This window comes from Cryptomeria japonica, chromosome 6 (assembly GCF_030272615.1).
Source record: "Cryptomeria japonica chromosome 6, Sugi_1.0, whole genome shotgun sequence".
Taxonomy (NCBI): domain Eukaryota; kingdom Viridiplantae; phylum Streptophyta; class Pinopsida; order Cupressales; family Cupressaceae; genus Cryptomeria; species Cryptomeria japonica.
Genome location: NC_081410.1, coordinates 36,655,505 through 36,680,336, shown reverse-complemented (window position 1 = coordinate 36,680,336; position 24,832 = coordinate 36,655,505). Strand labels below are relative to the sequence as shown.

Sequence of the window (24,832 nt, the reverse complement as noted above, 5' to 3'; positions counted from 1 at the left end):
CAAATCAGAGACATGTATTTGTAGGGGGTTGTTGTACAAAGACAAATGAACGGTCAAATCAGAGGGTTGGTCTGGATTTTATCACGAGTTACGACCAACGACGAACAAGTGCAGTTTAAATATTTTTGGTCTTGAAAGGAGGCTGTTTGACTCATTAACGTTTTTGTCCAATTCGAACTTTCCCTGACCTTATATATTTTTCCACATATGATCATCCGTAAGTAAAACAAAAGAAGTAAGCGATAGCTCAAATTCCAAGCATGGACATGCACACAATTCGCTGGTATTTGCTTGGCGAAGGAGATAAGATTAGCACAGACAAGCTTAATACTTTTTCTTCTAATTTAGCAGAGGAGATGCAATCCAAGGCAAGCGGTTTTACAGTGAGCAAGAAAGAGGAGAAAAAGTCATCTGAAAATGGTGAGAAAAGACCTAATTCGTCTGGGTACAGGGGAGTGAGAGAGCGGCCATGGGGAAAATTTGCAGCGGAAATACGAGATCCCGCTAAAAAGGGCGCACGAGTTTGGTTGGGCACCTTCAATACGGCTGAAGACGCAGCGCTCGCATATGACCGTGCTGCCTTCAGGATCCGAGGATCCAGAGCCCTGCTCAACTTTCCTCTCTACTTTGCCAACTCCAGTCATTCGTCACAGACTATAACCGATTTGGGTCGAGGTCATATAGAGAGCGGTTGTACCTCCAAAAAGAGAGGGAGAGAAGAGCTGGAAGCAGTGACAGTTAAGCTGCCTCCTCCTTCAACTTGTTCTCCCATTTCACAGTTTGGTAAAGATGTTACAAGTTTTCCTATGCTTTGAGGAAACTGGAAATTTGTAGGAGAATTTTTATTTTTTAATGTGGAGGATTATTCATTTTGTTAAATTAAGAGTTAAGTATTTGGGAATATGTATGTTGTTGAATTAGTTTTGGGAGATGATACCGGTTTCATTTTCTATAATGTCAGAGTTTTGCATTCATGACAGATTCGTTAAGAATCTTTGAATTTCACCAACAGACCAAAAGCTCATTAACAAATTGAAATTTTTACTTTAAAATTCTACAAATTTTCCAAAAGATACTGATTGGAAACGAGATAAATTAGTCTAACATTTAATCAATTGATCATTGTGTCAAATTTTTTCTCTTATTTTCTGTGACTTGCTCAGACAAATGGTTCCCTCTGAGCATTCTTTTTGTGACAATATGTAAAGATTATTTCGGACGTTTTATATATAATGTGTCTGTGGGAATGTTTTTTTTTTCTTTGGCGAAGCTTCCGAATTCATATTTGAGAAGTACCAGAAAGTTCTAGATTATCAGCCAACGACGCATGCTTAATTATTAGGCTATGTGGCATTTATTATATGTAATAATATGAATCTATGTAAAATTTTGATTTAGAAGATTGTCTTAGCTCATAAATAATTATTATTATATCATTATTCAACTAATGCGTACGCAGTTCAATAGTTAAAAGTATTTATTTTTTTTCAAAATTTTAAAATAAGGTGATCTTAAGGTGTACTCAAAATCTTTCCCAGTTATTTATATATTGATTAATATTATTTAGTTTTAGTTATTTTCAAGTAGGCTAGGTGGTGAAACTTATGTGTTTCTAATGTGAAATTGGTTTAAAGTATGGAAAATAATGAAAGGGTAGTTGTAGTAAAGAGTTATACTTTTGTTGCTAGTAGGAAAGTTGAATTTTAGAGTGTCTGAAATCTAAAATTTTTAATGACGAAGAAATTTGTAGATCAATTTTAAAGGGTTGCAAAGATAAATATTCAACTTTGCATTGTAAATGATCTTGTTTGAGATATGCATATCAAAAAAAAAAATCGTCTCTACATTTTAAATTTTTAGCTAAAAGTTATTATTAAACCTGTTAGCATAACTTACTCCTATTAGCAATATTTAATAAGCGAGTTTATAATAATGATAATTTAGATATAAAGTAATTTAACTTATTCTAAACAATTACCAAAAGATTTTAAAATATATGAAACTTTAACCAACTTTAGCTAAAACTAGTGGCAATATGTAAGAGTTGGTATATAATGTTTTACACAATGCAAGATTTTACAAAAGATTGTAGCCATTCAAGATCTAGGAACTTCTATGAAATCACAAGAGAGATAAGATATAAGATAATAATGTTATTTTATCAAAGGATGGAAATGCTAGATTACTTACAATTGAATAAGATTATAAAGAGATCACCTTGTTTATATAGATCAACTAAAAAATAGAATTCCATAATCTATTATGACATATATCCAAATCTTGTGATTTAAGACATAAATTTATAACTATCTGATGAACCCTAAGTAAAATTAAGTAAAAAGTGTCAATAGGACCTAGGTGATGAATTAGCTAGGTAAAACACCCGTTTCACAGAAAAAACACCCCCCTAAGTGCAAATTAAGGAGTACACAAATGTAAATGATGCAAATATTGTTTCCAATTACTAGGCCATGTTAGGTACCCATCTACAAATGCAATCTCTCACAAACAAAGAAAAGGAGTAAACCTAGTGGATAAAAAAATTAATGTGGATAAACTATTTTAATAGAAAAATTAATGTGGATAAAAAGTCTCCCCCATTAGAGAGAAGAATAGAGACCACTCAAGTCCCCACCTAGAAGTATATTATCATGCACTGATGGTAGACGCTTGACACTAAATGTTAAAGTTGATCCAATCTTGCCAAACAACATTCTTGCACTTAAGAATAAATAAAATTAATATTGTATGCAAGATATATTCCCATTCCTGAAAGGAAGATGAGGTAGGAGAGATGATGTGTGAATTATTTGAATCTTTCTCAAGTGTCTTCATTTCAATGCTAAAATCTACCACCACCATATAAGGTGTTCTAGGCCACACTAATGAAGATGATTTTCTAGAGTCTAGTAGATATAATTTTATAACATAATACAAAGACTAGGGAAACTCTTTTAAAGATAAATATGCCTCCTCCAAATGCTACTCACAAGTATCCACACTCATGTCAAATAGTATTGAATGGTTATGTTGAGCCCAAGGTAGGACTGGGAGGGGGGTTAAATTAGTCCAAACAAACAATCAATGTAACATATAAATAATTAATTAACAACACACATCCAACACATGAAAACCAATATTGATACATGCAAATCCCAAATAGGGAAAAACCACAGTGGGCACCTCCTCACAAGATATATCCACCATGTAAATCAGATTACAAAGAAAAGAGCTCACTGTTCTAGACTTGCACACCAAGGCTAACTCCTCATGGGGCAAGATACAAAAGAGGACTTGCAAAAACTGAAGCTAACTGCACTCAAGGCAAGATACAAAAATTGATATGAAAAGAAAGATCTCATGATCATGAAGCTATCCTTGAATTCTGCATCAAGCAACCAACATCAACACACAAATTTGACCTCAAATACCAATGTACTATGTCTCAAATCTCTATCACAATCTCAGCACAACTTTCATAACATTCGATCACAACTCTTATTTTTCTCTTCATCGAATCTCACTGACTATCTTCACATCTTACATCTACATTCCATACCTAATCACCTAATTAACTCAATAACATGCATCCTTATATACAAGATAGATCATGAGAACTTAAACAAAGTAGGTCTGAATCAAAATACACTTTTTGAACCAAAATACACACATTGATCCACTCTAGGAGAAAGATGGGACTAAAACATGTCTTCTAGAGATCAATTCACTAATCCATAATCAACGAAACATAACCAATGGCATAGCCACATTCTACACATCCATATAAGAAATTAACGATCAAAATATATTCTCCAATGAAAATAAATCAAATTTGGATCTCCACACACTACAATTAGACCCATAAAATATCAAACACGGTTCCACAAATCATATCTGGAAAAAGGATATGTCTAACATAGAATCTGACAACCAGTAATGATCAATGCCACAACACCCTGAAACACAAGATGTTTTAAGACCACATAAGCATCACATCCATGATAGCGAAGCTATATCCAATGAAGATAAAAATAGCACTCAACATCAACAACAAATTCCAAACCCAAACACTTCTTAAACAACCAATAGAACAACTACACCAACAACACAACAAGATAAAACTGCACCATAGACATTCCACACCAATCCAAAAAAACACATCAATACATACTTCCAACAGGTTTAAGTATTTGTTGGAAATGTGCCTCTAATTCACTTGACCCTTGTTCATACTGATCGGGTTAACTTTGGCAGATGAAACAGTGTGAAGGAAATTTGTGAACTCTATCGATATAACTTTTGCTGATGAACTCGACATATCAAAGCTCAGAGTAGCAGGTTTGAATTCATCTCGATGACCCAACGAAGTCATCTTCGGTCATCGAAAGTGCTATTGGCTATTAGATAGACTTGTTCTATTTTATGCTGATACCCAACAAAGTATTTTTTTGATCATCGGGGTAGCATTGGTTATCGTATGGACGAAAGGATAAAAGGCGTGCAGTTGGTAATCACTTTACTGCTATGGAAAGATGCACGTATGTTATTTCCTGTGACTTGGCGACCATGGTGGGGCTTGAAAAAAGGAGAAACTCAGACGGTTTAATGGGTGAGCAAGTCCGGGATGATCAGACGGTCATCGCTATACCACTATGGCAAGATGCACAAGGTTTATCCTATGCGACTTGGCAACCAAGGTGGGGCACGACAAAGGAGAGCTTCATTCCGCATGGTTAGTAAGGTCGTGTTGAGATGGCAGGGTAGAGACCCTGGAGCAAATCAGAGGGTGCAATGTGGCAGAGCGCAGAAAGAGAGATCAAGTAGATCGGACGATCGAGATAGATGATAGTTTGTCTTGCCGATGACCCGATGGAATCGCCTTCGGCGACCAGGTCTATCATCGGCCATCGGAGATGTAGTTTTGAAGTTATGCTGATACCCGATGGAGTTGACTCGTCTGGGCTCATGTATTTGAATACGAACCGGTTCGATTCATGGATGCGTGTGGGATAATTATTTTCTCATGAATGCAGACCGACACGGACAGTTAGATGTCTAACCGATTGGTGCAAACTGACGGTTGAATGGTCGACATGAAAATGTATATGAAGCCAAGAGGAAAATTGACCAAGGTTGTTTCTCTGATGATAAGCTATATATAGTGGTGTGTAGTCGAAGTGATCGGAGTGAACATCTGTACTGTGATAATAGACTATTGTAAAGATTTTTTATTGAGAATAAAGTGCTCTTGTTGTTGGTGGTGGGTTTTTTCCTGAAAGGGTTTCCCACGTAAATTCATGGTGTTTATCTCTGTGTGTGTTTGAATTCTGACATTGTCTTTGTTTCATATATGCTAAGTTTAGTATTATGTAAAGTTTTAAAACACACTAGTCTTGTTTCCCTTGCAAATTGACATTAGGGAAGCATTTTTCTGCACTGTGCTTTCCTTTCAGTATTATCTCATAATAACTAAAAAAAATCATTTTCAAAGAAGATGAATACAATAAATGGTATCTTCCAAATCTAAAATTTGGGACTTTGTAAATAAATTTATAATATGTATCAATTGATCATCAGGTGTAGTCATATCTTTATAAAACAATATGAATTCTTCTCCATTGAATTAGAAGTAGGCAAAATGTAGCAACAAATGATAACTCAATGATGAGTGAATAGTACCAAACCGGTACTGAGAGGGGGGGGTGAATCAGTACAGACAAAAATACAGTCCTAAATCGATTTGACAGCAGACACTTCAAATAACTGGCAGACAAAGAAACTGGTTGAAACAGAGTGCAACCGGTAAAGCTAACAATGTCTGAGATAAGCATTAACTGGTTACTCACTTAGCTTTTCACTCAATCTCAAGACTACACTACCATTTAACCCATATGCATAAATAGGTAATCTATCATCAGATCATGATAATAGCTAGTTCAACATGTTTTATTGACAGGCATAAAACACAGAACCATCATAAGCTTGACAAACAATAGCAAAGCATCACAAGATAAAAGCATTACACATGACACACATATTTTTCACGTGGAAACCCAACTGGGAAAAACCACGGTGGGGATGAATACCCACAAGTTGTTTTGAACTCTTTAGAAGTCTGGTCTGTTAGAAGCCTTATCCTGTTAGAGACATTACAATAGGTTCTGCTAGGAACCAATCCTGTTAGAGATCACCTAGTTAAGGGATGGCTACAATACCCGATTAAGGGTTAAACCCTGTTAAAGGTTACCTTGTTAGAGGATTTCAAGAACTCAATAGCTAAAGGACTTCGAACTCAGTAGCTTTGAATTACCCTATCAAATGATTTACAGCAAGCTGGTTAAGGCTACCCTGTTAAGGGATTTTCCAACTGTTGAGGTGGTTAGAGATCCACAGGTATTACAATGATCTAGTAACAACACTCAATTCCAATGCAGATCCGCTTAAGCTCCTCTTCACCTTCTGCACTTACACACACACAACTTTTGCCAACAACCTCAGAACGAGACACAACATCGACCTTATAGGAAAACAGATAGGTCGGTATCATAAACCCTAAACCCTAAACTTGTTAGGTTAAGCAATTCAAATAGTTCAATCCTGACCGTTGAGCACACTGCATTAATCTCCATCGTTCGTTTTCCACCGATTTCATGGCGGCTGATAACCCATCACACGTTATCACCATTTTACAGACTTCGCACATTCCCGAGGTAGATAGGAACAATCTTCTTCATGCAAGATCCTTCACGCATACAAGGCTTACGTGGCAACATGATCTATTCTTTGTTATCATGCTAACTCATCACACAAAGTCACCAGTTGAGCCACACAGGCTTGAAGCACTTCAACCGAAAACCCTAAAGTTGAGACTACCAACCGGTAGTCATACAATGCTTCCATGTGCCAGTTCCCATAATCATATGCCAGTTCACCTTTGAACAAGCACACCGCTTCACTTTGGCACACATGCCGGTTCACAGTGTTATACCAGTTCTCTCATATGCCGGTTCTCACCTCTTCAGCATATTGACATCAATGACAACATACAATGTCATTATGTCCTCATACCGGTTCACATAATGCCAACAATCTTCCCCTTTGGCATTGATGGCAATATACAAAGATATGTCTCTACTTCACATCTTCTCCCCCAATTTTTGTAGATATCTTCTCTGCTTCACATCTTCTCCCCCTTTGACAACAATGCCAAAGTGGAGGCACAAGCTTTCCTGTTCCATTATGTTGCTCCCCCTGAGGAGTAGCATCCTTCAACACATCAATCAAAAATAAATTTGACTATGCAATACCTGACTGATGTGGAGCATATGCTTTTAGTTTACCTCCTAAAGGGGAAACACCCCTAATTCACCTCTTAAGTACATAAATGTAGTCTTTGGGAGAGGCTTGGTGAATATGTTTGCTAACTGCTTCTTACTGGAAACATGTTCTAGTGCAATCTCTTTAATCTGAACCTTTTCCCTCAAGAAATGATACTTAAGCTCAAAGTGCTTGGTTCTAGAATGTAAAACTGGATTCTTGGAGATATTAATTGCACTAGTATTGTCACAAAATATACTTACCGGTTCAAATACAGGAACTTTGAAGCCATTTAATACATGCTTTGTCCAAATTGTCTGAGTGCAATTCATGAAAGCTACAACATACTTTGCTTCCGCTATAGACTGAGAGATACAACTCTGCTTTTTACTCATCCATGAGACCAGTCTACCACCAAGGAAGAATGCACCACTAGTTGTGCTCTTCTGGTCATCTACATTACCATCCCAATTAGCATCTGTGAACACTTTTAGGTTAAAATCATTATTGTATGGATACCATAACCCATAGTCAATAGTTCCTTTCAGATACCTAAGGATCCGCTTGACTACAACCAAGTGGGATTCTCTTGGACTTTTCTGGAACCTTCCAGTAATGCCATCTACATGTGCAATATCTGGTCTTCTATGCACTACATAATGCAACTTACCAATCATTGATTGGTATTCCTTCTCATCAACCAATGCAGAGTCATCCTCTTTGGATAGTTTACAATCGGTCACCATCGGTGTACCAACCGGTTTGCTATCTTCCATGCCAAAGGTCTTCAACACCTCTTTGACATACTTGGACTGAGTGATAAAGATTCCATCTTTCATCTATTGGATCTATAGTCCAATGAAGAACTTAATCTCCCCTATGAGTGACATCTCAAACTCTTTCTTCATCTCATCTGCAAATTCATGACTCATCTTGTCATCTCCACCAAAGATAATGTCATCAACAAATACCTCACAAATCAGGATTTGATCTCCTTCAGACTTCAATTAGATATTTCTATCTTCACTTGTTCTCTCAAATCCAAACTTCACAAGATGGGAATGCAGATGTTCATACCATGCCCTAGGTGCCTGCTTTAGTCCATATAGGGCTTTATGTAGCCTACATACCATGTCACTGTCTTCAGATAGGGAAAACCCATCTGGTTGCTCAATATACACCTCCTCTTCAAGTACACCATTTAGGAATGCAAATTTTACATCCATTTGATATACTTTGAAGCCTTTAAAAGCTGCATATGCAAGAAGCATATGAACTCCTTCCAATCTGGCTACAGGAGCAAAGGTTTCTCCATAGTCTTATCCTTCTTCTTGGGCATATTCTTTGCACACCAGTCTGGCTTTGTTTCTAATCATTGTGCCATCCTCATTCAACTTATTTCTGAAGACCCATTTGGTACCAATGACATTTTTATGCTTCAGTCTGGGTACCAAAGACCATGTACCATTTTTCTCTATCTGGTCAAGTTCCTCTTCCATTGCCTTGATCCATTCTTCATCCTTATGTGCCTCTTTGAATGTTTTAGGCTTGAATTCATAGATCATACATGAGTTTTCTCTGACTTTTCTTCTTGTAAGGATTCCTACATCCTTATCTCCTATGATTTGCTTAGGATCATGATTCAGCTTGACATACCGAGGAATGGTCTTGATAGATACCTCTTGCTTTTCTTCTTCATCCTCATCTCCATCAGTATCAACATCTACATCTGCTGGTGTAGGAACACTGTTACTGGTACTCGGTTGACTGAAAACCGGTTCCTAGAAGGTTGCAACCGGTTCACTTACCGCTTGCTCACTACTGGTTTCCTCAATTTTCTTAGAGGTTTCATCAACTCTTACATTGATGCTTTCCATAATTCTCTGAATCCTATTGTTGACACACTTGAGAGATTTGCTCTTGGTGGAATATCCTAGGAATATTCCCTCATCACATTTTGCATCAAATTTGCTTTGGTGTTCACTCCTTTTGATGCAACATTTGCTACCAAACACTCTAAAGTAGCTAACCACAGGTGTCTTACCGATCCAATACTCATAAGGATTTTTATCCTTACCTTTCTTGATGAGTACCCGATTCATTGTGTAGATTGTAGTGCTCACCGCTTCTCTCCAAAAGGTGCGAGCTACCTTTCCTTCAATCAACATGGTTCTAACTACTTCAACCATAGTCCGGTTATTCCTCTCTGCTAGGCCATTCTGCTGTGGAGTTCGGGGGGCAGACAATTGCCTCTTGATGCCATGTTCTTCACAGTACTTGTTGAATTCACCGGAAGTGAATTCCCCTCCTTGATCAGTTCTCAGGCACTTGATCCTTTTATCGCTTTCCTTCGCCACTAATTCTCTGAAAGATTTGAACTTTACAAAAGCTTCAGATTTGTCTTTCAAGAATTTGACCTGCATCATTCTTGAGCAGTCATCAGTGAGAATCATGAATTACCTATCAACACACTCTTGGTTTTCATAGGACCACACAAATCAGTATGCACAAGATCAAGCAAGTTGTTAGCAGTGAAAGATTTACCTTTAAAGGTTGAGGAAGACATTTTTCCCAATTGACACTCTTTGCACAAGGTATTATCGGGTTTGCTTAGCATCGACAACCCTCTAACTACCTTGATCTTACTAGCCTTCACAATGTTATCAAAGTTTACATTGCAGAGTCTCCTATGCCATATCCAGCTATCATCAAATTTGGCTATAAGACATGTACTTATATTTCCATTCAGATGAAATAGGTTACCTTTGGTCTGCATGCCGGTGGCCACCAATTCACCATTTTTTCCTTTGATTCTACAGACTCCATTTTTGAATTCTAGAGTGAGGCCACTATCATTCAACTGGGCAACACTCAGAAGGTTGTGTCTAAGACCATCAACACAATACACATTGTCAGCACTACTCTTTCCATTCAGAGAGATGGACCCTATGCCTTTGACCATGCATGGTGCATCATTGCTAAAGCGAACCACACCACCATCATATTCCTCCAAGGATAGAAACTTGCTCCGGTCACTAGTCATATGGTGAGAACAGCCACTATCAATGATCCACTCACTGGAATTATCAAACTGAGAGACAAGAGCCTTCTTGTCTGACACATCTTCTTTGATAGCAACAAACACAATATCTTCTGATTCTTCATCCTCTGATTCTTCATCTGTGACACCTTCATCAACTGCCACAAAATAGTTTCTCCAGTTTCCTCCTTTGAATTTCTTGAACCTTTCCGTCTTGTCCTTGTTGTCGCCATTAGGACAGTTTACAGCAATATGTCCTATCCGGTTGCAAGAAAAGCATTTCAAAGGTAGCTTACCTTTGTATTTGTTGGTTCCTTTTAGAAGTTTCCTGGAAAGGAGAGCTTCAAATGCCATCAGAATCTCCTCATCATCCATTTCTCTTCCCTGTCTTGGTTCACCACTAGTGCTAGCTTCTTTTCCTTTCTTGGATGGTACAACAGAAGCTTTAAAAGCTGATTCAGTCTTTTGAACACTACCATCAAAACTATTTAGCTCGTAGGCTGTCAACTTTGTTATGATGGAGTCCAGGGATACCTTAGTCTTGTCTATTGATCTCAGCTCTTGAATAGCAGCAACCCTTATTGCATAGACCGGCAATAGGGATCTCAAGACTTTGCTTACCACAGTGGAATCTTCTATTTTACCACCTGCACTCTTGATATCTCCAACAACGGTTTTGATTCTTATTCCATACTGTTGAATGGTCTCACCTTCAACCATCCGCATATCTTCAAACTTCCCTCTAAGGATTTCTTCCTTAGCCTGTTTTACATGCTCATCACCACCATAGATATTTTCAAGAGTATCCCATACCTCTTTGGGATTTACCTTATCCTGAACATCAATAAACTCAATGTCATATAAACTACTAATTAGGGCTTCCATAACTTGCCCATTTACTTGTATCTCTCTTTTTTGGTCATCGATGAGAGTACCAGTAGGGGCAACATAGACATTCTCAACATAGCTCCAGTGTTGAGCACCCATGCTTTTGATGTATATCTTCATCCTGTCTTTCCATATACTGAAATTTTCCCTATTAAACTTTGGACCTTCCCTCTTCATCATTTGACTGGGATCTTTACCTCAAGCAGTTAATCTTATAACACAGAGGACCTGGAGGATGCTCTGATACCAATTGATAACTCAATGATGAGTGAATAGTACCAAACTGGTACTAAGAGGTGGGGGTGAATCAGTATAGACAAAAATACAATCCTAAATCAGTTTGACAGCAAACACTTCAAATGACTGGCAGACAGAGACACCGGTTTGAAAACAGAGTGCAACCGGTAAAGCTAACAATGTTTGAGACAAGAATTAACCGGTTACTCACTTAGATTTTCACTCAATCTCAAGATTACACTACCATTTCACCCTTATGCATAAACAGGTAATCTATCATCAGATCATGATAACAACTAGTTCAACGTGTTTTATTGATAGGCATAAAACACAGAACCATCTTAATCTTGACAAACAATATCAAAGCATCACAAGATAAAACCATTACACATGACACACATATTTTTCACATGGAAACCCAACTGGGAAAAACCATGATGGGGATGAATACCCACAAGCTGTTTTGAACTCTTTAGAAGTCCACTCTGTTAGAAGCCTTGTCCTGTTAGAGACACTACAATAGGTTCTGCTAGGAACCGATCCTGTTAGAGATCACCCGGTTAAGGGATGGCTACAATACCTGTTTAAGGGTTAAACCCTGTTAAAGGTTACCTTGTTCGAGGATTTCAAGAACTCAATAGCTAAAGGACTTCAAACTCAGTAGCTTTGAATTACCCTATTAAAGGATTTACAACAAGCCGGTTAAGGCTACCCTGTTAAGGGATTTTCCAACTGTTGAGGTGGTTGGAGATCAACAGGTATTACAATGATCTGGTAATAGCACTCAATGTGAATGCAGATCCACTTAAGCTCATCTTCACCTTCTGCACTTACACTCTTCAGGTATCACTTCTCTCCCTTTGGTCTCGCAAGAATCACATATCCCTTCTCTTGGACACACACACACAACTTTTGCCAACAACCTCAGAATGAGACACAACATCAACCTTATAGGAAAATAGATAGGTCGATATCATAAACCCTAAACCTATTAGGTTAAGGAATTCAAACGGTTCAATCCTGACCATTAAGCACACTGCATTAATCTCCATCGTTCATTTTCCACCGATTTCATGGTGGCTGATAACCCATCACACGTTATCACCATTTTACAGACTTCGCACATTCTCGAGGTAGATAGGAACAATCTTCTTCATGCAAGATCCTTCACGCACACAAGGCTTACGTGGCAACACGATCTATTCTTTGTTATCATGCTAACTCATCACACAAAGTCACTGGTTGAGCCACACAGGCTTGAAGCACTTCAACCAGAAACCCTAAAGTTGAGACTACCAACTGGTAGTCATACAACGCTTACATGTACTGGTTCCCATAATCATATGCCGGTTCACCTTTGAACAAGCACACCGCTTCACTTTGGCACACATTCTAGTTCACAGTGTTATACCGGTTCTCTCATATGCCCGTTCTCATCTCTTCAGCATATTGACATCAATGACAACATACAATGTCATTATATCCTCATACCGGTTCACATAATGCCAACAACAAAAACATCATCAAATATAATACTCTATCAAGGAGATGTAATATAAACATGTCTCTAGAACCTCAGTAGATGAGCGAACACCAAGAATAAAATGACCATATTGAATCTCCTAAAACATATCCACAGTGGATGCCATATTGTGTACATCAATTGAAGGAGAAACAAGAGAAAAATGTGAGAAGGTGTACAATCTTACTTTACTCCTATTATCAATATTTAATATTTCGTACTTTACTTGAGCTATGAGTTTATAATAATGATAGTTTATTTATAAAGAGTATTGGAGTTGAGGAAAAATTAACTCTAAATCTCCCAAAGATCACCTGCATGCAAACCTATCACAGAAGGAGAGAAGTAAAAAAGCTATGGAGGCCAGAATTTAGAGATCCGGAAAAGAGGAGTCATATTGATTACGCAACAAGAATGCAATTTAATAATTACAATTCTTATTAAAAATACAAAGAGAGAATCCTTATAAAAGGATACTCGAAACCCTAAAGGAGAAAACCCTAAAGAATTATAAGATTCCTAAGTTTATCTTAAGCATAAAGTATAATAGACTAATAACTAACTAAATAATTATTAGCTTTAATAAAATATTACTCTAACACCCCCCTTAAGATGAACTTAGAGAGTAGCTAGAAAACAACTAAGGACTAAAAAAGCATGTAAAAAATGCATGAAAGCAACAATGGGTCCCAGCAACTAGGCCTGATGAGGTACCCAAGTACAATAAAATCTTTGTAAAGTGGAGAAATGGGAGAAAACCCTATGGGAACAAAAATCCTCTCCAAGAAGAGATGAAAGCTCAAGTGAAAGACTATGAAGCCTCTAAACAAGAGTGTTCTAGAAGATAGGAACAAAAAGAAGAGCACGAAGAACACCACTGAAGCATGAAATAACTGCAAACACTATCGAAGAGTAATTGCTGATTAGAAGAACCTCCACTGAAATATAACATGACCAGGTAGAGAAGACTATAATATGCATGAGTGTCCTCAAATGACACTACTCGAATTAGATGGCAAACAAAGACAAACAACTAAACTCGAAGATATAGATGGCATAAAACACCAAATCCTAAAGAGCTGATCAATCGAACCAAGGAAGCATTAGAACAATAGGACAAACCTCCCCATAATGTTGAAAAGGGAGAGGGACAGGTACACTAAAAAATAATGACCAACAAGAGTTGCATGATGAAGAACTAGGAACATCGAAGGTGCAGAGAAAGTACATAGTGTCATGGAATGAACACTCACTTGACACACATCATGAGGCTAATTTCATGGAAGGAACACTCACATGACAAAGGTAGATGGAAAACAAGGTAAAAATCAACCCCCCCATGGTAATTTATAATGTAGTGCATGTACAATAAGGCACAAGATGTGCAAGATCCCAAGTATACAATAAATGGTGGCACTTTATCTTAGTGTGTTGTCATTAATAAAATGCTACAATGATCAGAAGAGATAGAAGACTGGAAATAGAAATAACAACTTAAGACAAGACATCCTACTCAAAAAAAGAGATCCCAGGATCTGGAACATACAAGATATTCACCACAGTGCTGAAAAAGAAAAAAATTGAATAAAATACACCTGGAGTATATTTTGGAAAGAAAAATCTTATGAATGGAAAGAACATAGAACAAGCTTTCCAACGATATAATTTTTTTGAAAAATGGAGTTCGGATGCTCAAGTTGTCTCTTGGAGTGTGAAAATGAACCTCTGGCTTTGACAGAAAAAAAGGTATCAAAAAAGAAAAATGAAAAGTTCAAACCTCCAGATATGGATAGAGCTCGAAAAGAGATTTTCGACGATATAATATTTATCAAAAAATGCCTTTGTATGCCCAAGATATGGCCAAAAGACTGAAGGAGCTCCAAATGGGCCCAAAAGAGGCCTGAACGCTGCCTACACAGTGCTGACATCATCGGTCTGTGAGCATAAATTTGACGATCCTATGGTTGTCATCAGCAAAAAAACAATTTGCTTGGAAAAAATCACCTGAAAAAGATTGGGTGCCCGACAAAAAATCTCGATCGCTTAAAAACACAAGAGGGGCTAGAAACAAGTCGGCGGTTCCTTGGTGACATGAGAGTGGTGCAGAGGCAGTGGCTGGGTAGGAGCAACGAGCGGCCAATGGGACCTGTCGGGCGGCAGGTGGGAGCGACAATCGGTCGACGAGAGGTTGGTGGGTGGCAGGGCTCAGCGGTCGGCAGGAGCAGCAACCGGCCGACGGAATTCTGGTAGCAGGCGGAAGTGATGGGCGGCCAACGGAAGTCTAGCAAGTGGCGGGAGGCAGATCCAGGTGGAGGTTATGGGGGTTCATGCAAGAAGCAACAAGGTAAGTTGTTAAACTGCCCAATTTTTTTGTCGATTTGCATGCACGAGGCCATATGGCCTGGGGCCTAAAATGTTTTTGCCTCCATAACACCTAACACCAAAATATATCCAATTTTATATTAAAATTCATGGAAATAGCCTCCTCAATCCAACCGTGAGGTCCTTTTGGCACCAAAACTTACCAAAAAATCAGCTACTCCCAGAAATTAAATAAAGCAACTACATAAACCCCCGAATACACAGATCTGAAGAACAAGGCCAAAAATCTCTCACAAAGAGAACAAGGGCATGCAAATCTGGAGCTCTAATACCATATTGGAGTTGAGGAAAAATCAACTCTACAGCTCACAAAGATAGCCTGCATGCAAACCTGTCACAGAAGGAGAGAAGTGAAAAAGCTATGGAGGCCATAATTTAGAGATCCAAAAAAGAGGATTCATATTGATTGTGCAACAAGAATGCGATTCTGTGAGATTTTGCCAAGATCAAGAGATCAATGAAAAATACAAAATAGAGAGACAATAGGACAATAATAAACTATATTCTCATCAATAGATAAAAGAATGGTTGTTCATACACTGAATATTTGTCTGCTTATATAGGCAAGGCAAAATGGATATGTAAGCACACAAACATGACATGTGGATCAATAAGAAACAAGGGTAGGTAGGAAATAGGTGTGGTAGGTAGGAAAAAAAAAAAAAAATTCCACATGAGGTGGATCACCCACTGAAGGTGGAATTATCACTCCACAATAAGTGGATATGATAAAGTAGTAATAAGATCACACCATAAAAGGTGGAAATTCTCCTACACACACTATCCCAATGTGTCACAAACACTTGTGTCTCATACCCAAACTACTATGAAATGCATTTCCTAAGTAAACTTAAGTAAGGTGTAATAATATCCATGATGGATAATTAATCACAGCAACACCCACCCTCAAGTACAACTTAGGGGAATGCACTTAAGTCTACAATGCAACTAAGCAATGCAAAATGGGTCCCGACTACAAGGCCATGTTAGGTACCCATGTACAAATGCAAATGCATGCAAACCAATGCAATGAAATCTCTCACAAAGCGAGGAAAGAGAGAAAAACCCTCCCCCAAAAGAGAGATGAAAAATATACAAGAGAACTCTCATAGAAGCATGTGAGGAACAAAACCCCATGTGAGGAAAAATTCCTCCCATATGAGAGAAGAAGAGAAACTAGGTAGCCCCCCCTCAATGGAGAATCTGCACCAATGATAGAATATTGATGATGAATGAAGAAACTACTCCATGAATGTCGAACAATGTTCCTCCCCTTAGGAAGAAACAAAACCAAAGGTGTATCCATGAAGTCTCTCCAATCATGAAGGGAAGATGTATGAAAAAAACTCATGATGAATGAAGTCTCTGAAAACTGCTCAAGTGTCCCCATGTCGATGATGAAAGATACCCCCTCCAAAGGAGGTGAACCGCTCCACACTGCTGAAAAAGGCACTCCAAGATCTAGTGGAGAAGAAAGTAGAACATGATCCAAAGACTCACATGTCTCCTCTAAAACTAAAGAGACCTCCTCCAACTGTTGTACATAAGAATCCACAATCATGTCAACCTCAAAAGGATAATCATGTAGAGAATTAAAAAGAGGGTCAGAGTGTTCCCTCACAATAATCGAAGAAGGATCATCTTCATCAAAGAGAAGATGAATGTCATCAATGATGTCTCCCAAATCTGCAATGTAGGGTTTCACAAACAAACCTGCAATGTCTGTCAAGTACTCATCCCATGAAACTAAAGCTAGAAGACAAGATATATCCTACTACACTAAATCACAAGAAGGCAAAAATGTCTCACTAGATGCACCATCAGGTGCAATAGGTGATGTGATATCAATAGGAGGAGATGAAACACAAGGCTTAAGAATGGGGTCACATGTGAGAATCCCCAAGTTCAGGTACCCAAAGTTCTCCTCAAAATCTGAATCATCACAAGAATTGTGATCATCATGTGAAGAATCATCATATGTGAAATCATCCTCATCAATAAAATTTGAAAAGTAGTATAACCAAGATGCATGATCAACCACCCCAGTCACAATGATAGCTTTAGTCTCCAAGTCTCTAATGAAAACTGACTCAGGTGTAAACTCCATAATTCTCTTAGTTGCCCCATGTGTGATTGATAGATGGAAAGGAGATTTTTTGTCAAATGGGGTACACACAACACATTATTGAAGGAGTTATCCCCAATCAAAATAGTTCCTTTCCCAATCACGTCCATGCATGTATGATTGCTCCTCAAAAACTACGGCATGGTGGAAGGCTCAAATATAGAAAATATAGATTGTGAAGATGTCATATGATGGGAAGCCCCGAAATCTAGAAGCCATCTCCCTAAATCATGACTTGTAGTAGCACAAAGAACTTTTCATTTTCTTGTCCCAAAAGAGTGAGTCTTCCCACTTGTAGAAGCCATAAATGCTTTCCCTTTTCCCTTTGAATGTGAAGTCTAAGTTGATGAATCCTCCTTCTTGTAGACATTAGGCAAATAAATGTTCTTCTTTTTGAGGATATGTGTGAGCTCATCAATCTTCTTAGAATGGCAACAACGCTCCTCATGACCAAATTTTTTACAATAGGCACAAGTAGGTCTCTTCCTCTTTGGTGAATTGTCCCTCTTTCAATAGGATGAATCTCCTTGTTGTGGAGAAGATGGTGCTTTGTCCTTAGGCTTTGATTGCCATTTCTTCTTGTTTGAGTTGTCCTTTCCTTGATTTCTTTTGTTCCCTTGATTTTCCACTAATGCTTGAGACTTAGAAGTCTTAAGAATTCCCATGCTTATCAACTTAGTTTGTTCCATCATCAACATTTCAGCAAAAGCATCAAATGTAGGCATTGTGTAGCTTGAACCCATTATCATCCTATGGATTTAGAAACTAGAAACAAGTGTTGCATATTCTTGTGGAAGTTTGTTGATCAAGTTGAAGATCAATTTATTATCCTTCTTATCAATGCCACAATCCTTGAGTTGTGCCCTCAAATCTTTTGCCTTAGTGACATAATCTTGTATAGTATCAAAGTTCTTGGGATCTAACATGGTAAGATCACTATCAATCTAATATCCCCTAATCTCATCAACTTGACCATACAAGTCTTGAAACTTTTTCCAAGCATCCTTGATTAGAGTACATTTCTCAATATGAAAAATGAGATCCTTTGATACATACTTTCTTAAGGTACCAATTGCTATGATATTCTTATTGAGCCAATCCAAGTGACTAGCAGGACCATCCTTAGGATCTATGGGAGCAACAATAGTTCCATCAATGTAATGAGTTAGTCCTTTTTTCATAAGTTTACTCCATGCATCAATTTTACAAGTAGCATAATTATGAGGAGTTAAGAGAGTAAACTTAGGAGAACCAATATCAGAAAAATGAAAGGAACACAAGAGCACAAAAGCAAAAGAGACACCCCCCCCCCCCCCCAAATTCACTCAATCAAAGTAGCCCCCCCAAAATGAAGATTTTGGCACTTTATATGTAGTGCGTGTACAATAGGCCACTTGCAAACAATGGCAAGGTGGACTTATAATTTTGTTTCACAACTACCCCAATAGGCTGAGAACTACAATGCAAAAGACTAGCAAGATAGATCTATGCAATACAAGTGCCAAATTAGCCAAAAAAGACCATATACTGAAAGTATAATTTCTACCCAAAATTGATGTAAATGAATAGTAAATTATGAGAGTAGACAAAACATTATGCACTTTCAAAATAAATGGCACCTAAAAAGGAGATCATATGAGCCCAAACAGAGTCCCGGGAGTTGCAATACTGAGGATTGGATAGGTACAGTCACCAAAAACTAAGATTTTTGAAACATTTATCCATCAAAATCAGAAAATAATGCCACCACAAGAAATTACATGAAATTCTAGCCCATTTCAACAAAAATGAGCAAGACATGGCCTTCCAAAGTTGGACTGCAAAATCGAAAAGCTCAATGGAGGGGGCCTGCCAAATTTTCAAAAAATGATGTAGCATTGATGTTAGCAATTCACGAGCTTAAATTTGGCGGTCGTATGGCCTTTGCAAAAACTTCATCTCCCCTACTAACTGGGCATTCGTACAGTACGGACTACTGATGTGTCAAAATATTATTAGGAGAAGAAAAAAATGGAGTGGCAGACTGCAAATGATATGGTTGCTGATGTGAGAGGTACAATCGTTGACATGGCAGGGTGACTCATCAGATGATAGGGTGTACATAGGCACTGATTGGCAGTGACTGGGTGCTTGTGTGGAGGTATCGGAGGTGTTGGTAGAGGACGGTCATCAGGAGAACTCTAGCAGAGAGCTGACAGGTCAACGGGAGCACTCCAGCAAGGAGCCGATGACCGACGAGAAGGATGTTAGCGACAAATGCAATAGCTACCGGAGCTGCAGCATGGGCCAAGAGGTGGGGCCAGTGCCGACAGGTAGGGACAGCAGTCGGGGGCACAGGGGAACGACCAACAAGAACACGACCGATGGAACGTACATGAGTTGACGGTTAGTCTGTTGACAAAATCTGTAAACCATGTTGCAGTGACAGAGAAGTACGGGTGTCGTGGGTGGGGGTAAATACGCCCCCCCCCCCCCGCCCCCTACTAAATATATTTTCTCCAAGCCCCAAATTTGACTTTCACCCAATATAGGTGAACTTATAATCAAAATTCATGGAAACGGCCACCCAAACACAATGGCAAGGTCGGATGTGGTCTAGGATGCCTCCAAAAGATACTACTCCTCAGATCTACCTCTTGATGTCGCAATAATGCCTCTCAAAGATGAATCAATGATGCTCTAATGGCTCTGATACCATGTGAGATTTTTCCAAGATCAAGAGCTCAATGAAAATTACAACATAGAGAGATAAAATACAGGATAAGAATAAACTATATTCTCATCAATAGATAAAAAAAATGGTTGTTCATATAATGAATATGAGCCTTCTTATATAGGCAAGGCAAAATGGATATGTGGGCACACAAACACGACATGTGACTAAATAAGAAACAAGGGTAGGTAGGAAATAGGTGTGGTAGGAAGGAGAAACAATAAAATATTCCACATGAGGTGGATCACCCACCGAAGGTGGAAATATCACTCCACAATAAGTGGATATGATAAAGTAGTAACAAGATGATGACATAAAAGGTTGAAATTCTTCTACATACACTATCCCAATGTGGCACAAACACCCAAGTGTCTCATACCCAAACTACTATGAAATGCATTTCCTAAGTAAACTTAAGTAAGGTGTAATAATATCCATGATGAATAATTAATCACACCAACAAATTCAATAATTACAATTGTTATGAAAAATACAAAGAGACAATCCTTATAAAAGGATACTCGAAACCCTAAAGGAGAAAACCCTAAAGAATTATAAGATTCCTAAGTTTATCTTAAGCATAGAGTATAATAGACTAATAATTAAATAAATAATTATTAGCTTTAATAAAACATTACTCTAACAAATAGACCTTACTTATTCTTAACAATGACAAAAACAATTAAAATATATGAAGTTTTAACCAAATTTAGCAAAAACTATTGACAATATGTAAAAGCTAGAAAGAATTCTATATTCTATGTAAGGTTTAGCTAAAGACTATAGGCATACAAAACTTAGGAACTTCTATGAAAGAACAAGAGAGATAGGCTATTAGTGAATTATGTTATTCTATCAAAGAATGTGAATGACAATTTATGTAAAATTTAATAGGATTACATATAGAAACTCTTGGTTATATTGACCAAGTGAAAGATAAGATTGCATAATAGTATGACACATTTCTTAATCTTATGACTAGACATAAATTTATATGTATCTTATGTGTACCCTAAGTAAAAATAGCTAATAAGTGTGAATAAGACATTGGTGATGAACTAGCTAGGTAAAACACCCCTTTCACACTAGCATGGTCTATTAAGAAGACCAAATACAGTGTCCAATTCTCTATTTTATTGCATCAAAGACTTATTTCATGGTATAAAACTCCTATTATCTTTATCTTCATGTCATTGTCATAGTTTCTCATATAATTTGCACTCAAAAGGATATTTGGTCCATGTTATAAACTACTATTTTACACATTCTTTCGCACTCAAGTTAATCTTGTAGATATTATTTCTATGAATAGATTATTTTTGGTCAAAGTTTTCCCATATGAAGTTAGTGGAATCTTCATGCATCATCCACACAATGGATCCTTTGGGAAAAATAATGGAACACTATAAAAGAAAATTGCTAAGCTAGATTATATCATGGGGGCTTCACTGGCTAGGCAATATTATATCATGTGCATTCATATTGGAGGGTTTAATATCCCAAAAATGAGGGTGCAATATATTTCCTATCGGTGAAAATAGGGGGCTTTTAAATTTCAGCTATGAAAAATAAAATATTTGGTGAAAATAAGAGGGCTTTAAATTTGGGTTGTGTATTGGGAGGGGGTGAATGAAAAGGAGTTTAAGGCAATATTTTTTTTAAATAGGGGGATTCTTTAGTATTCCATGAATGCATGTGCTATAACCCAGGTTCACTAAGTCAAGCCCTAGTAGATTATATGTAATAGAAATATTTGATTAATCATAGATGCCAACTGTTAAACTAATATCGTAAATGGAATAATGGTAGATGAAAATAAATAGAATGAGCATCCAACATAATAACATGGTAATTTAATATTAGAACATGCAGAGCACTTGTGGAAACTTCCTTAGACCTAAGTGGAGTAAATTTAAGATTAATTTTGTATGATTTACATTTCTTGAGTTACTTATATATCCATGTTAAATTTTCATTAAATAATTTAGCTTATATAATTAAATTGAAAAGTAATGATGGTCTAATTATATATCTAAATATTAGGAGTTCTTCATATATTGATTTTATTTTCATGATGCTAAATAAATTATGTAATATTATTTGTTTTTTATAAAGATAAACAAGTTTTATAGGGACCTGAAAGACAAATTTTTACAGACCAAGGCCAGTAGCCAACCAAGCCAAAAAACTAAACAAAATAGGGGACACAACCACGCACTCAACTAAGAGAGTGCATCAATCAATGTTTTTCTCAATAATACTCCTATTAATCTTCTCCAAGTCCTCCATGATGAATCTAGAGATTCCCTAGTCCTAGCTTTGGCTCCTGGTTCTAGTACAAGGGCCTGAACTAATCTTCCCAACAACAACACTCTGTCCAACCTTTGAAGCAATATTTTTTTGCTTTTCACCCATGGGAGGGTCACTGATGATGGTCCTAGCTCTATAATCAGTTATCATGGAATTAATCTTTTTTAAACCATCAGCGCTATTGTTCATCTCCTACTTGTTGATTTCCACTAGATTGTTCAGGTTTTCTTTGATCTCACTCACATCCTCTTCCAACTTCTCAATTTTGTGCTCTTGGTTAACCTTCATGGTTTCCACATCCTGCAAAATTTTCTGGATCATACTCTTGATCATCTTAGATTTGTTGGGCCTAGGGGATTTCGTGAAGGTGTCAACTATTCCTTTGATCCCATCTTTTAGGGATCCAATCTCCTTCTCCACCCACTTCCAGCATTGCTCTTGACTTTTGGTCGCCTCCAATAGAAAATTCCCCATCACCCTCTCCTTCTTTATCTTGCCTTTTTCCTTATTTACACTCCACTGTTTCTCATCATCCACCTTGATAGGGATGTCTAACTTAATCTCGTGGACCAGGGATTTGGACCCACTAGATTTGGTCAGTTTTGATTTCTTTTTGGTGGGAGGCTCCACGCCTTGCATTTTCCTACTACTGGATTTAAACTTACTAGCCTCCCACCTTGGGGGATTGGTTTTCTTGTTGTTGTGAGTTCTCGGGGTCACCATAAACTCCCCTTCAATTTTTAGTTTATACTCAAGGTCCTCCAGATCCTTGATATCACTCTAGTCCATGGCCATACCACTGTCATCCTCATCCATTTCTGTATCAGAAACCAACTGCACATCAGGGTTAGGAATTGTGGGTTTTATCCTTGGGGGAAGGTTTCACTTTATGGGCCTGGGTGTATTCCATAATCAACATGATAAGCCCTTCATGAATCATAGGGTTATCCCGATATTCAATGTTTTTAACTAAACTATTCCCCAAAGATGAAACCAAATAAAAGGGAATGGAAATCAATCTACCATGCCTAAAATGGTTTAAGATAGTAAAATGATGAGAAAAAATACGAGCATATCTTGTTGGAAAATGCACACTCTAGTGAGAAATTGTAGGTGATTGAAGGTATTGTCATTGATGGCAACCTTACAATCCTATGGCACCGGTAGGCACTGACACCGACAGATAGTTTACCAGTAGTGGCAAAGATGATTACCAACACCCCAGCCGACAAGATTTTGTTTATTACATTTTGTATTTAATCGTAATATCTTTTTGTAATCCGACAAGACAAATTGTAATAGGACTCATATATAAGTATGAGATCTTGTAGATCATTTAGGATGTGTGGACATGGTCAGATTATTGTAGAAGTAATATGCAAATATTAAGGCAGATTTTGGAGTAAGGTTTATGGTTATTTTGTGAGCTTAAACCGGTACTGAACCTAGCATAGAAGATACTGAACTGAAGCAGTACATGATGTTGGATTTTCATAATCTATTTTTGTAAGTCAGTGAGACTTCCCTTTTGTAATTAAGCAGTGAGCTTTAAGCAGTTGGCCTTCCTGCATGTGCAGGCCCCTATTGTAAGTAATATTCAATTATTGGCCAATGAGTGAATATTGTGGGTCATAAATCCCACTGAGGTTTTTCCCAAACCAGATTTCCTCATTAAAAATATTGTGTTATGGTGTGCTTTCTATGTTGTGGTTATTGTTCTTATTTACTACATTAGTTCTTGTTTACCGGTACACTGTTTTGGAATGCAATTTGTTTAATAAGATCAGAAAATCTATAAACCGGCAAGATACTAATTCACCCCCCCCTCTCAGTATCTTTGGGAATCCTAACAATTGGTATCAGAGCAAGGTCCTCTTTTTTCAAAAGCCTAATAGCTTGAGGAAGATTTTGACATCGGTACAGATGGAAAATTTGAGAAAACAATTGGAAACAACTCTTTCAGATTATGATGCAGAAAAGTTGAAAAGTATCAAACTTGAAAATGATCTGAAGACTGCATAGGAAATCATTCAAGGACTTCAAGAAAATCTCACTATTGCTAGGAACAAAAGAAGAGGACTTCATGAGAAGATACAGAGTGATGATGATGAAAAACAAACTCTTAATGATCTTGAAAGCAAGATGAAGCAAGAAAACATGACCTTGAGAAATGAGATGCAAGATATGACTATGAGATTTTGTAAAGACATTAAAAATAGAAAGAAGAATGTAGATAACTTGACTAGGAGAATCAATGATGCTGGAAATGAAAATCTAAGACTCGGTCATGAAAATGAT

General features: G+C 37.5%; 1 protein-coding gene across 1 annotated transcript; it reads left to right on the top strand.

Annotated features, from left to right (window-relative positions):
* Positions 1-243: 243 nt before the first annotated feature.
* On the top strand, positions 244-824 carry LOC131069967 (ethylene-responsive transcription factor 2-like). The gene has a single exon (XM_058005513.1). The coding sequence runs from the start codon at positions 261-263 to the stop codon at positions 813-815; it is 555 nt and encodes a 184-aa protein (XP_057861496.1). The 5' UTR covers positions 244-260; the 3' UTR covers positions 816-824.
* Positions 825-24,832: the final 24,008 nt, after the last annotated feature.